The following is a 14,891-nucleotide window of genomic DNA, read 5'->3' as shown; positions in this document are numbered from 1 at the left end:
ATGCTAACAATGCAGATGTTGAACTGACTCTTATCTGGGAGGAGAGTGGCTCCAGAGATGGCAGCAACAGAAAGTTTGCTGATCCTGCAGGGAGTCAGGACGGTTCAGGATCAGACCATCAGCGCAGAAAGGATTGAATGCAGATATTGTTTGACTGGAGACATTTTAATACTACTTGGCACTTTACTGTACTGGGTTATTTTATTTGAAACCTTAAAGATAACAAGTACCAATACCCAGCTCTATAACATGTTGAAGCTTTGAGGAGAAGTGGTCTGGCTGACACAAGGTTCTCTGGTACCTGGGGCAAGTGTGATTCAAACTCAAGTCAATTTTGAATACGCCATGCACAAGTTTTATTTGAAAATGATTGATGACAATAGATGAACAAGGAATGATGAAAAAATCATGAGAGCAGTTCAGTAATATTGACCTACTGAACTTAAAGGGAAATTTTGGTTTATTTCAACCTGTCTCCTATCGTCCTAAATTTGTTTCAAGTGACTAGTGACATAAAAATAATAGTTAGCATGTTAGCCGTTAGCCTAGATACAGCCAGGGCGCATAGTAGCGTCAGACCTGTTAAAACATAAGTGAACGGGCAACCTTCAAGTGCAAAGTTAGTCCACTAAACAAGCTTTTTTTTCCACAAAGACCGCCTCATATCGTTTGGATAAATGTCAGAGAACATATAGAAAACGACATGTAAATGTGTTGTCTTACCTTACCGGTGTGCTGCCATGTTTGTTTACCATCTAGCTCTGCTTTCCAAAGCGCGGTCGAAATATCGCAAGAACAAGCAGCGATCTCATACTGTGCCTGAAATCACGTGAGAACAAGCAGCATCAGCTGGAAGGCAGAATCAGACAGTAGCCTGAAAAGTTCATTCATTTATTTTATGAAAGATTTATAGAATAATGGCTGACTTTTTGCCAGACTTCGACTTTGTGGAGGAGGAATTTGATTTTGCAGAGTCTGATGGCCGCCCTTATTTATTTGAGCCAGAATACACTGATGAAGAGCTTCGTGAAATTGAAGAACGGAGGAGGAGAGAGAGAGAGAGATACAACAGGTAGAGGACGAGAGAGGAGGAATGGCTGTTGCAAGGCTGCGTAGCTCTGGAGATTGGTGGTGTACCTGTGAATGCTGTGCCCCAGTGCCCACAGAAGAGGAATGCCTCTGTTGCAAGGAATGGCACCCGTTGCAGCCTTATTTTCAAGGTCTGGATGTGACCGAGGACGAGACACCTCCACCTGGAGTAGTTGACACGTTTACATGTCATTTTCTATATGTTCTCTGACATTTATCCTAACGATATGAGGCGGTCTTTGTGGAAAAAAGCTTGTTTAGTGGACTAACTTTGCACTTGAAGGTTGCCCGTTTACTTACGTTTTAACAGGTCTGACAGCTTGAAATAAACCGAAATTTCCCTTTAAACCTCAGACGTCAGTTTAAGGCATCATATCAGAAATGAAAAGGAAATGCATGTGGGTTATGCAGACGATAAAGTTGTGGCACTGTTGCAAAAAACTTAAAGATCATACCTTTTATTGATGCATTTATCCTTTTTTTTTTCGGGATTTCTGCCAACTGGAGACTGACTGTGTCCAAAAAATCTTAATCTTGCTTTCTCACCGTATTATGTGGTAAAGCTTTTATGAAATCAAACGCTCAAAGTGCAGCCAAGTGCAAACAGATTCTAATTAAATAAGTGTGTGCATAACACCTGTAATTATATTCATTTTCACATTAAAGTTAAATAGTTGCACCATCCTTGTCTCTCTGGAGAAAAACAGAGGGGGGACTCAAACACAGACAAATACACAGCAGGCAAGCAGGTAGGATGAACTGAAATTTACTGAGGCAATGGTCAGGAACAGGCTAACATTCTGGCATTATCATCATCCGGACGGCAGTCCGAACTGTAAAACAAATATGAAAATGAGTTACAACATGAGAGGATGTGGATGAGAGAGGGACAGGTGGAGGAGTCAGAGGGTTTCTGGTAAATGGAGAGTTCCCACTAATGCATGGGCCTGGTAGAAGTGAGAAGTGAGCTGGAGACAGGGGTCTGATGATCCGTCTGATCACCCTGCTGATTGAAAACATGCCTCCTCTTTGATTTCAGATGCCATATCACCAGACCTCTGCTCAGGAAATGAGAGGTCCCACCTGCACATTATAAAACAGCATGATGGATCAAAATGTTTATAACAGAACAGAGGAGGTGTACTTCTTATCTTTTAAAGCTGCCTTCTTCTATTCTGTTTCACAACTCTCTCTACTGAACAGTTGCTGCCCCCTAGAGGACACAGAGCTGCTGTACATGCTGCACATGATAAATGTTGACAGTTATAGCTGTTTCTCAGTTAGACTGAAATGTGTGTTTTGGGCATCAGTTGCATCTTCATTCTTTCCTTGCTTTCCAGAATCTGTCACAATAAAGCCATAGCTTTTATGAGCTTGCCGACAGCAAATTAAAATGTAAAAAATATTCTTTTTAAATATTTTTATTGAATCCAGACAAGAATGTACATTAACATTAATGCAATCAGTATCCAGTTCTTTGTTTGTTTTTTCATAAAAAATATTCTTGAGACTTCTCAGTAAGAGCCAGCTCACCCCGAAACTGCTTGTGTCCTTCTATCACTGCTCCACAGAGAGTGTGCTGACGTATATGTGTGTGGTATGCCAGCTGCACAGTAGCAGACAGAGAAGCGCTCCAGAAAATTATCAGCTGTCCTCTCCCTCTATGGAAGAGCCGTGCAGTTCCCGCTGCCTCCAAAAAGGCCCAGAACATTCTGAAGGACCCATTGTACCCAGGACACCACCTGTTTGAACTGCTGCCCTCGGGCAGGAGATACAGGACATTTCAATCAGGGATAAGGACATTGAAAAGCAATAACTGCACATAATGAATTCATAAAAGCTTGACTGTGGAAAATATGGAGGCGAAATTGTTTAGTGTTTTACTTTTTACTATTTAGTTTATTAGTGTTTTTATAAGCTCTCATTTTTACTTATATTTGCACTGGGAGGTTGCATCCACTGGGTTAAAGTAACATCAATGGTTTCACTGTGCAGTTTGAAAGAAATCCATGTCTGTGTCTTCAAGTGATAAAAGGAGAAATGCAGGACAGGAGAAACCCAGGTCTCCATGTTGTAATGATGCAGAAGGATTTCAGGCAGGATGATGAAGACGAGATTAGATGTGAACTAAATGAATCAAGATTTCTTCGGAGGATTCATTCTGCCCTCTGTTCTCTGCTCCCACATCTAATCAGCTGTACTATTGCATGCCAAACAGACACACACACACACACACACACACACACACACACACACACACACACACACCTCAAAATGGGTTTCTTTCTGTTTTTCTCTGCTGGCTTGACGCCTTGTGTTGCCCTGCAGAGCTCTCACACTTTGATAAACCTGTTTTCTCTTTTGTCAGCGTGCAGAAAATTAAAGGGACAGTTCACCTAAAAATCAAAAATACATGTTACTGTACCTGTTTATCAATCTAAATTGTTTTGGTGTGAGATGCTGAGTTGGAGATATCAACTCTAGAGATGTCTTCTCTCGACTATAATGGAACTAAATGGCGCTCTGCTTGTGGTGCTGAAAGGGCCAAAAAAACACTGACCTTTGACATTAAACAAGCCTGATACTATGCATAAATCTAAAAAGCTGAATCCCAATTGCATTAACAAAACCAAAAGGTAGTCCACATAAACAATCGGGAGTCTCCCAAGCTAAGCCAACTGACAAAGCCTACAGCTAACTATATGAGCTCATCCCTAGTCTTCAGGCAGCTAATGATACTGGTACATATTTACTGGACACCAGTGGATCCAGAAAGTCCCTGCTATACAGTTACTCCTATAAAGCCACTGCCAAAGTCACTGCCACTTTAAGAGATCGAGCTGCAACAACCTCACTGCTAAGAGATTGTTACCAAACCTAATGAGAGAAAACTCCAGTTACCTAACAGACACTTTAAACCAAAATGCACAATGTGACTAAGATTTATCAAATTCAGACCAAAATCTCAAGCACAAAATGACAAAGGACTAGAACATTGCTCTCCCCCATAGGAAAAACAAAAGTCATGTGTGATACTCCCGAAAAGTGCATTACACAAGAAGGCAGAGTCTGCATTTCAACACATTCTCACTCCGACCTCGTCACATATCGACAATTGGTCATGGACTTTCAAAGTCGAGATATGACGTAAAAGGTACCCTGGGTGCGTTGGTTGTTGACGTTCTGTGACAGCATGTCAACTTCTGTCTGTTACATGTCTTGTCTTTTTTCAAAATATACTTCAGTTGTACAGGAAAAAATATTCAAAATAAATGCACTACGTTGGTACAATAACGCAAATTCATATTTTATTTTCCTTCAGTTACAAATGCGCATTCTTTTTGCCAACACACAGGTAGTGGGGTTTAGGAAAAAGAACAGGGTTTGGTTCTACAATCTTAGGGGAAGTGAACACTGGTCTCCAGGTGAAAGTTGGTGGCTGTTTGACCCATCCACCACCACTCCTGCAAACCTACTTGTACTTCTGCTGCCTTAACTTTAATACACGACATGCCCCAGGCACAACATTTAGCTCCAAATCCACAAAACCAGCCTGAAAATGAAGGAAATCTGAAACAACTGCATTAGAGTTAATAGAGCACAGCTGGGTTGCTGTCGGACCCTGGTTTGAGGTGGCCTGATGCTACGTGATGATTGGCTAGTCTGCGTTTGGGGGCGGGACTTAGCAAGGGGTCAATACATGAACACATGCACAGTGTAATACAACACATAAAGCCCTGCATAATCATTATTAAGCATATCATATGCATGTTTTCCATTTTATGAGCCATACACATGCTGCGTCTTTACCGCCTGGAAAATGCAAGGTCGGGCACTGGGCGCTACTTTTGTGCCTTTTTTGAGCTAGCTTTCAAGAGCGCGGCAGTAAGTTGCATCTGAGGTTGCTAAGCAAGTACTGTATCGTAGCCTATTTACCAGAAATAGAGAGGAAGATATCTGCGGGCTGTGATTGGTGGTTCCTCGTCACAATACATGCAGTGCGTGCTGCTGTGTTCCAAAAGTTTAACTTGGTTTATCTCAGGGCGCAGCCAATACACCCTGAAAAATAGGCGCTCAGGAATGCATGTGCACCACGACAGCTTCACTCTGGCATTTGAGCACACCTGCTGTGCGTACTCACTGAAAACAATGAATTTGAGCATGCAAAAAATGCGGCACGTGTACATGGCACCTTAAACTTCTAGTCTTAAGACTCAACCAACACTGACTCAAGTGACATCACTTGAGGCATCAGATTTCACACAGCTCCATCTGGAGACACAAAAGGATTTACACAACTTTGTTCACATGTAAAGTAGTACTCTCAAAGATCTGTAAACACATTGTGATGTGTAAAATTGGTAAAGTTCCCCTTTAAGTTTTATATTAGTTCATACATTAACTGTATCTTTGTTTTTATTTGAGAAAGACATACGTCTTAATAATATCTTATTAGCAGCCTATTTTTGTTACTATATGAAGCGCCCATCAGCTCTCACAGTAGTCGTCATCTCCTGTGAACGCTGTCCGTCATTTTGAGGGTCGTTTCCCCTTTAAAAATTTGGGAACGTCGCTGCTGCTGTGTCCAGAGCTGTGAGGAGGGTAGGATGGGAGGAGGAGAGGAGGGGGAGATAGCTGACATATATGCACAGGCAGGAGAAACCCCGCAGCGCACACACACACGCGGGTTCACCATGTAGAGGCGGACTGACACACACGCGGACTCCTTATTCATCCTCAGACTTAAGACCAGCATGTATCCTGCGCTGCTCTGACTGGAAACACCGGCTGACGTCATTCGGATTTCTCTGCAGAGACAGAAATAAAAACAGGTAAGCACGTTGACACCCAGTTTTAGTCTCCTGACGCGGAGGAGGTGAGGGATCCTCTTTCCTCCCAGCATCAATAATTCATGTGCGATCCTGTGTCGAGGTCTTTTTGCAGGGATGAACTTTGGTCTCGGCAGGATCACACTGACACTTACGATGTTGTGTTTCATACATAGATCAAAAGAGTGATTTCCAGCAGTGTGCATGTCATGCAGCAGATCAGACTGCTGTAAACAAACAGCAGACATGCGGCTGCCTTTCAGCACCAAGGACAGAGCACCGGAGGCTGCTGCGTAGTTTGAAACCAGAAGCTTCTGCCAATGACACAACACACAGCTGTTTCATCTGTGCATTTAACATGGACTCAGTTTATCAACCCAGTGCATCACAGCTTCAGAGCAGAAATCTCCATTAGGATGAGCTGTGAGATTGATTGTGCACCAGTTTGCTGTTCTCACAGACACCACAGGGTATGTTCAGACAGAAGTCAGACAGAGATACGTGTTAACTGACAGTGTACACAGCTGTCTATCAACAGAGGCATCAAATACTAAAGCACAGAAAGTACTCATTATGCAGAATGGCCCATTATTTTATTGGATTATAATCACTGATGCATTGATGTTTTCATCACCTTAATGTTGCAGCTAGTAAAGGTGGAGCTCATTTTACTTTCTTTATGTACTGCTGGGTAGTTTGACCCATAATAATGGTCTATATCATAATTTATAGTTGATTATAATCATTATAATTTAAGAAGGTTGTTTATTCATGAAGCGTAAAGTGAGAAACAGGGACTCAAAGTATAAAATGGACTCAGTGCCGATTTGAAACTGTGTTGCTCTCTGCTGAGTTTTTAAAAAACGGACTCATTTTTGAACGTGAAATAATTGAGGATTATAATTTAAAATATAATGCATTTAATTATTAATTCATTTATTTCCTTTGGTGTAGTTGATGTTCTGGGTTATCCTTTGGTTGATATAGGACAGGCAAAAATAAGCCTGTGGTTTCACCCTATTCCTTTTTTTGGTTATTGACTGTGAGAAAATCTGTGTGAAATAACCAAAATGAATTAATTAATTTATTTATTCATTACATTTTCTATTGATAATCTGAAAAGTAACTGAAGCAGACAAGTAAAAAAATACAGTATTTACCTCTGAGATTTAAAGAAGTACAAGTAGCAGAAAATGGAAATACTCAAACACAAGTGCTTTAAAATTGTATCTAAGTACAGTGCTTGAGTAAATGTACTTAGTTACATTCTACCACAGTAAACATAAACATATTTATACTTTTTTCAGACTCTAGTCTTCACTTTTCAGTGAGTAAGACGTGTGTTTTGAGTGTAAATAAGGTGCTAGAGTGCATAAAACTGTACTAATTTTCTGGAGGAGGATTCCCCCAGATGTCAAGCCCTCAACAACCTGAAATCTTATATTCACCCCTGCCCAACGTCACAGATTTGCCCCAAAGAGCTTCACGATATCTGTACAGCTTATTACACTTTCCTTAGACGCTCAAAAAAATAGAAAGAATACCAGAGAGGGGATAACTTTCCAGAAAACTGACCGACCAGAATGGCAAACTTCGAATGTGGAAAACCAGGATGACAGTTTTATGTAGATCAGTGCAAACATATATGAAGACTATGGATCTGAGGACGTCCAGCAACTTCCAGGTGCCACCAAACAGACAAAAAGCTCTAAAGTTCAGCTGCTGTACGGAGGTGCTCCAGGTCTGTGCCCCAGCAGGGTGTCTGCCTTCTTTATATTGACAGAAGTAGCTGCTCTTCCTCTCTCCTCCTGTAAACAGGCCAGTGTTATCAGGCAGAGAAAAGATCAAATAGACAAAAGTGATTTAAAAAACATATTTCCTCAATTACCTCTAACCATTCAGATAGTTTGGTTTCATTTATCCATCGTGACTGAGATTTCCCAGTACACTCAGTACACTGAAGATGAAAGGACTCAAGGCTCAAAGAAGTGGAGAATTAGATTAAAAGATTCAGCAGTAAAATTTCTTCCAGCAGTCTTTATTCACAGTTTTTAAAATAACTGGATGAAGGTCGGAGGCAAAAATGTCAGAAGTGGTGGTGACGAATCTGCCTGAAGTTAGTCTCCATTGTTTTATGTGAATAAATTTGAGTAAGAAACCAAAAGCACTTCTAAGGGGTTGGAGCAGTGGTTCCCAACTGATGAGTCACAGTCCAAAAGTCCAAAAAATGACATGCAAACATGTCAAGTTTGAAGAAACACACTTTATTTTTAAGCACAGTGAATTTCTGGCACAGAGCTTTTATTTTGAAGTGTTGTTTCCCACTGCAGATTGAGTGACTAATGGACAGCTAAACTAGCTCGACAGCATGGCCAAACCTGTGTATGATACTTAACGTATTAAATCATGTGGACCTTGAACCAATGACTAAGGATAAATTTGGACCCCATGGCTGGACCAGTTGGGAACCAGTGGGTTGGAGACAGTGGTGTTCCTGGCTTACTTTGATTAGAGTAAACCTGAACATCAGCTTTGAATTTCAGTCAGAACCAGTTTTTTACGACCTTATCTATCGAAACCAAGACTATCTGTGTGACTAATACCAGAAGCGAGACAATAACAATGTGATGTGGCTGGACCCACCCTTTCAATTCTTAAACCTAGACCATGACATGGACCTTAGATTCTCTAAGTAAAGTCTATCGGCAGGCTCAATTTTCCGCTCTTTCATCTGCAAACAAGAGGCTAAAGTTGAGCTGAAATGCCTTTTATTTTATTCTGGTGCTTCATTTTCTTTATGCTTAAACCTGTATGATTTTTGTCTGTTCAATTCCTGTCCTTTTATTCTACTGCTGCACTCATTTTGCATTAAATCTGCATAAATCTACCTTAATCCACTGACTGATAGATGGACTGACACTGTTTTACAGGAGCAGAAAATGGCAGCCGCAGACATCTTCTACTTCACTTTGTGGATCGCCACAGTCCTCACCACCGGACTCAGATGCCCTGAGCTCTGCACCTGCTCAGATAAATATGGCCGCCATTTTGCTGAATGCTCCTACAAAGACTTGGTCGCAGTCCCGGATGGTTTGCCTCTTAATGTTACAACTGTGAGTCTCACCGCCAACAAGATCAGTGTGATATCATTGGGGAGCTTCGACAATGTCACCCAGGTGACGTCGCTGTGGTTGGCCCACAATGAGATCGTATCTATTGAACCGGGGACCCTCACACCTTTAGGTTATCTGCGTAACTTTGACATCAGCCACAACAGACTTGTAGACTTTCCCTGGGAGGATCTGCAGAATCTCACGAGCCTGCTGCTGTTGAAGATGAACCACAATGAGATGGTGCACCTGCCGAGTGACGCCTTCGACAACCTCAAAGACCTGAGGTCCCTCCGACTCAACAATAACAAATTCACAACCATTGCTGAAGGGACGTTTGATGGTTTGGTGTCATTGTCCCACTTGCAGATTTATAAAAACCCTTTTGCATGCACCTGCTCCCTTGACTGGCTCAGAGACTGGATTTCAAAAACCACCATCACAGTCCCGGAGCAGAATTCGATCATTTGTGCAACGCCACAGAAGCTCAGAGGGGAAATGATCGGAAAATTGCCTGAGTCAAAGTGCACGGGCACAACTGTGACAATACAAGCCGAGCCAAATACTCACAACACGACTTTCTTCGAGGGCAGTACGCTGGTGTTGACTTGTGTATTCACAGGAAACCCAAAGCCTTTGGTGTTGTGGGACATTCGCAGCATAAGCCAGAAGCTAGAACTGGCATTGTCCTTCACTGAGGATGACTCGGCAGAATCAAATGAAGACTCGTTACTGTCCTATAATCCAGTCAAAGTCTTTAATAATGGGACTCTCATCATTTCATACCTCAGGAAGGAAGATGGTGGTAACTACAGCTGCTCGGCCACAAATGAGTTTGGAAGAGCCGAGGATTCGGTGTCAGTGGAAGTGGTGGCGTTACCAAAGCCAACACCCAAAAAACGAATCACCACAACACCTGCCTTCGTTAAAATGCACCCATCTGTACATCAAACAACAGACAAAACATCTGTTTTTGATTCTGTGCGTCTCCCTGATTTAAAGAGAAAAGACATCATGAACACTGCACCCAGTTTTCTGCCCACTGCAGAGATCAAGCCCTCCGAGAAGGCAGCAACATATCCATCACGTGCTAGTAAATGCGGCTTGACGGCTAACACGAGATACATTTCCAGCCACGTCTTTAATGGGAGCATGGATGATATCAAGCAGTACACATTTGACTTTGGCGTCATCGCATTAGGGGTGTCAGAAACAGAGGTAACAGTGCGACTCAACCCTCTTCTCATACCCAGAGACCGCAGCGCCAAACGGGGTGCCAACGCCGCTGCCACCACATCTGAGAGCCTCCACGCTGACAGTGAAGAACACAATGGCCTGGCTGACTCCTCCGAAAAAGTCATCTCAGATGGCTTGTACCTGTGCGTCACTGCCGACCGCAAACACTCAGCTGTGCAGTGGTCGCGGATCAAAGAGGGCGTCAACACGTATCTGTTCAGCGGTTTACGCCCCGGCACCAACTACTCCCTGTGTCTGACCTACAGAGGGGAGGACTGTGAGGTTCAGGTGCTGTTCACAACGAAGAGGAGGACGCCTAACCTGCTCATCATCATTTCCGTCAGCATCTGCCTCCTCACCGTGTCCACTGTACCCCTCCTGGGTGCGACGTGCTTCCACTTGGTGTACAAATACCGCAGCAAGACCTACAAGCTCATCCTGAAGGCCAAAGACCAGTACCACATGGAGAGGAACCTCACCGCCAACTTTAACATCCGTGCACCTCACACTGAGTCCCAGAGGAAGATTAACGGCAGCCAGCTGGACGAGGAGGAGGGGGAGACGGAGAGTGGGGATGGTGAGAGAGAAGCAGATACAGAAGAAAGTGTAATGACTGAATCCTTTTCTTTGTCTCAGTGCAGGAATTTAGACAACTGTGAGGTCGCCTCTGAGTACAGTGACAGGTTACCTTTGGGGGCTGAGGCAGTGAATATTACAAGCAACTACAAATATCCGAATCAGTAATTGTTGACATCATTAGCAGTTTACATTTGCATGTGGTCAAAGGGTAAAACAGGATTTTGTTTCAGTTTGTGCCAATGGTTTAGGCTTCCTTTAGTTGTGCAAAGGCAGCCCTGAAATATTGCTTTATTCCACAGAGATCTGACAAGACATAAAATACATTTATTTACAGAGCTGAATCGTTCAGTCACTGGACAGGCTACATGCTGCCAGGCTGTGATTGACAGAGGATGTTTTCCAGACAAACATTTTAGGGAAATGTGAACTAGGCCTGGAAATGAAAACCTTGTTAGGTTTTTGTGACTGGAAATATCACAGCCTGTTTTCCTCCTTTCAAAATAGGCAATTTTCTGTGATGCATTCATGTACACTTTTGAAAAATGAGTTCCATAAACAACGTTAGAGCAAAAATACAACCAGCGTGTGTTCCAGAGAGAGAAACTGGGTGCTCAACCTCAAAATTTTAAATCAATTATCAAAGCAGAGGCAGCGCTCCATCAAAGCAGTCAGTGTCTGTCCAGCCTCATATTTTTATTAAGATAGTATACTTTTAATAAGATTTTATTAAGAAGTCTGAGCCAGAGGCCTTCCTCAGAGCATGAGTAGTGTTTAAGATAATAGTTTGGTATTAAGGGAAATGCATTTATTTGCTTATCTTGCAGAGAGTTAGATGAGAATATCAAACCCACTCTCATGTCTCTCCATAGATGTATAAAGAGAAGTGGAGGCGGGCCCCTGTAAATTGCTATGAAAATTGCTCAGTGGCACATGAAGCCAAAAAACTTTGACTTCTCTGGTACCCATATCGTCTGTGTCATTGGGCCCATATCCTCCTGAGACCCGAACTTTTGTTTGGTATGCATTTTTAATTTCTCCTAGCTATTTTGAATCAGTAGGATCTGATAAGTATGAAAAACTTAACATTATCAGTGATAATTAAGTCCCAGTGCCCTCAAACGAGACAACAATAAAGTCCCAATGTCCTCAAATAAGATGATAGTCCCAATGTCTTCAAATGGTTATTTCCTAATTAACAGTTTCGTAGGCTAAAATTAGTCAAATTTGTTGCCATATCAAATTACAAACATTAATCATAAATTAAAAAGTTTCAACCATAAAATTTGATCAGGTTTTGGACCTTGTCCACTCTTGTGTCGTGATCAGCTGCAGACTGACTTGGCAGAGATGGCTGCCATCTTGTTTTTACATGGATTAGTGTATTGTGCTCTTATTACCATTAGATGGCACAAAAAACATCCACAAACAAGGACAACAGTTCAGAGTTAAGCAGAATGAAGTATAAGATCAAGTAAACCCAAAATGTGATGTCCTCATATGAGGACACAGGGTCTCAGGAAGATAGAGCAAGCGCACTACAGACTTCGCCGGCCAAGCAGCTAGCTAATAGTTTAGCACTCCGCTAACGTGGATGTAGATGAAATGATGTAATTGTACAGCACTTCTCAACTCTTTAGATATTATCTGACCAAACTGATCAAACCCGACAGTGAAATGGATCATTTTGACAGTCTCTGATGCTCAGAAACATTTATCCATTGATTTACAGACACCACTTTCACATTGTAAGTCTACTGGAAAATGTTTTTTGGGCCCAATGGCATCACCCGACAGACCTGGGTGTTGTAGTTACACAGTTTGGCCACTACACCAAATTGGCTTCAAAGTCCAGCACTTTTCCCTGGGGCCTGTAGCTGTCCAGTAGATATGCTACCTTAGCATAGCACAAAGACTGGAATCAGGGGTAAACAGCTGGCTCACTAACAGTTTTAGTTGGCTTGCCAAAAAACACAGTAAGTGCCACTTTCTCCACGGCAGCCCAGTTCTCTTTTTTTAAATAGAAAATGCAAAGAACTTTTAAAAGTGCATCTTGATCCAAAAAAAACAGCCCATCGCTGGAATAAATGTTGGCATTGTACGTTTCTGAAAAATCACAGATATGTTACACATGTATGTTTCATATGTAGCAGATATGTTAAAACTAAAATTTGGTTAACGTGTGGTTAGGCTACTTAGATTTAGATTTTGGAACAGATCATGTTTTGGCTTAAAATAGATGTTTTGGTTACAAACATGGCTGAAAATGCCCTAACCTCCTGTTAAAGGTTGTTGGTCTTGAATGTGTACAGTGGTCTGCTGCTGTCCTGTGCTCAGCGGTGTCAGGCCATCCACCACCCCGTCCTCCTGAGAGACTCAACTCATGTACATGTAATCTGAACTACATCATACTTATCAAACGTACAAATATAACTTATCTGTGGTTTGCAGGAATGTAAACATTTTATTCTGATGACTGGGCTGAGAACACACATAGTGATAGACAATCATGGGATGCATGAAACAGATATCTTCACTGTATTTTTTTTAAATATGTTGTTCAAAAACACCTTCTCTTTTTACATTAAGAAATCCAATAAAAAAAATGCTGGATCTGGCCACATTCTTTGGTCCAGAACTCACAAAATTTCAATAAAATCTGGTGAGAAATTTCTCACGTGAATGATATAAACATTGTAAAAAGGAGAAATATAACCTCTGCGGCAGGGTTATAAACATGAAGTCTTATTTGTTCATTTGTGCCTTTAGCGTAATTTGTAACAGTGAGATATTTCATATATTTTACAACTATAAAATTTTGTACCAACATTAGTTTGTTTGGCTGGCATCAATGAATTGTCAAAATGTTCTTAGAGACAAAAATGAAACCATGAAATTAACAGTAAATTCTTTAAAAAATAAACAGCAAATGAGTGAAAAGAAGAGCGCAAAATAATTTCTCCTGATTTCTTCAAACTAGCATCGAGATGATGACGATCAAGGTTTGACACAAAAAAAGCGAGTGTTAAATGAATCAAAGCTTGTGTCACGTGTAACATGCATTGCAAAATTACTAGGAAAAATGTCAACTAGGCAGTAGGCAGTAGTGAATGGGCTAACTGTAACTACAAGATAACAATATTCTGCTTTAACAGTGAACCTGTGCTGTCGTATTAGGGTCGCAGTAGCTTAAAACTACAGATACTTAACAGGAGTTTAAATGTTTAGAAAAAGTGTGTTGTTTCAAAAGCAAAAACGTAATGTCACACAGCTACGAGCTCTTTGTCCAGTTACTCTGTGAACATTTAAATTACAATAACTGTTTTCATGTTAAATAAAACTGGGTGTTTTCAATAAGCTCTCTGTCACGCTGGTAAAATGTGGACACGCTAGTTCAATATCCACAGAATCTACTGCAGACTGTGTATAACAGCACAAGCACTTCAGACCGTGTGTGTGAAGTTACTGCCTCGTTGTATCTGGGTCTCGTGTCCATCCTGTCGTGTTTCCCAGAGTACTGTGTTAGAGGACCTGCATGCTGCCTGTTATTGTGAGTCACAGTATGCTGTGTCTGGTGTAAATATTCTGGACTTCAAGAGTAAATCTGAGTCTGTGTTTTTTCTGTTTTATACCCCTGTAATAAAGGAAGTAGTAGGGATTTACCAAAGTGTTTAAATATCCTCACTAACTCTCCTCATCCTATGTGCCTCAATAAAGTTTTGACAAAGGGATGCTGAATGGTTGCTCGTCTGTTCATCTCTGTTTTTCTCTCGACAGCTTTACATTCAAAATAATACGTTTTTAATGATGTGGAAAAGTTGTCCTTACTTGAATATATTAGTTTATTACAACACATATCTGACATCAGAGCAGCAGTATACGCAGACACAGATGTACCAACAATTTAAAGCAACACTGCATTTACTCAGCTTTAAACAGTATGTTGTGAAAGTAAGGTACAATGTCACACGTCATACAGAATCACATGATCACGGCAATCAAGTAGGCAAAAAGACTTAAAGAAAAACTTTTCAGGTGGTTCAATCAATCC

The 14,891-nt window shown here is 41.4% G+C and overlaps 1 protein-coding gene across 1 annotated transcript; it reads left to right on the top strand.

The window, feature by feature from the left end:
* The first annotated feature begins 5,683 nt into the window (after positions 1–5,683).
* On the top strand, positions 5,684–14,564 carry LOC125900349 (immunoglobulin superfamily containing leucine-rich repeat protein 2-like). The gene is made up of 2 exons (XM_049595281.1): positions 5,684–5,921; positions 8,849–14,564. The coding sequence occupies exon 2, from the start codon at positions 8,858–8,860 to the stop codon at positions 11,006–11,008; it is 2,151 nt and encodes a 716-aa protein (XP_049451238.1). The 5' UTR covers positions 5,684–5,921; positions 8,849–8,857; the 3' UTR covers positions 11,009–14,564.
* Positions 14,565–14,891: the final 327 nt, after the last annotated feature.

This window comes from Epinephelus fuscoguttatus, linkage group LG2 (assembly GCF_011397635.1).
Source record: "Epinephelus fuscoguttatus linkage group LG2, E.fuscoguttatus.final_Chr_v1".
Lineage (NCBI taxonomy): Eukaryota > Metazoa > Chordata > Actinopteri > Perciformes > Serranidae > Epinephelus > Epinephelus fuscoguttatus.
Note: the sequence above shows the minus strand (reverse complement) of the source record. Positions and strands in the feature narration are given on the sequence as shown.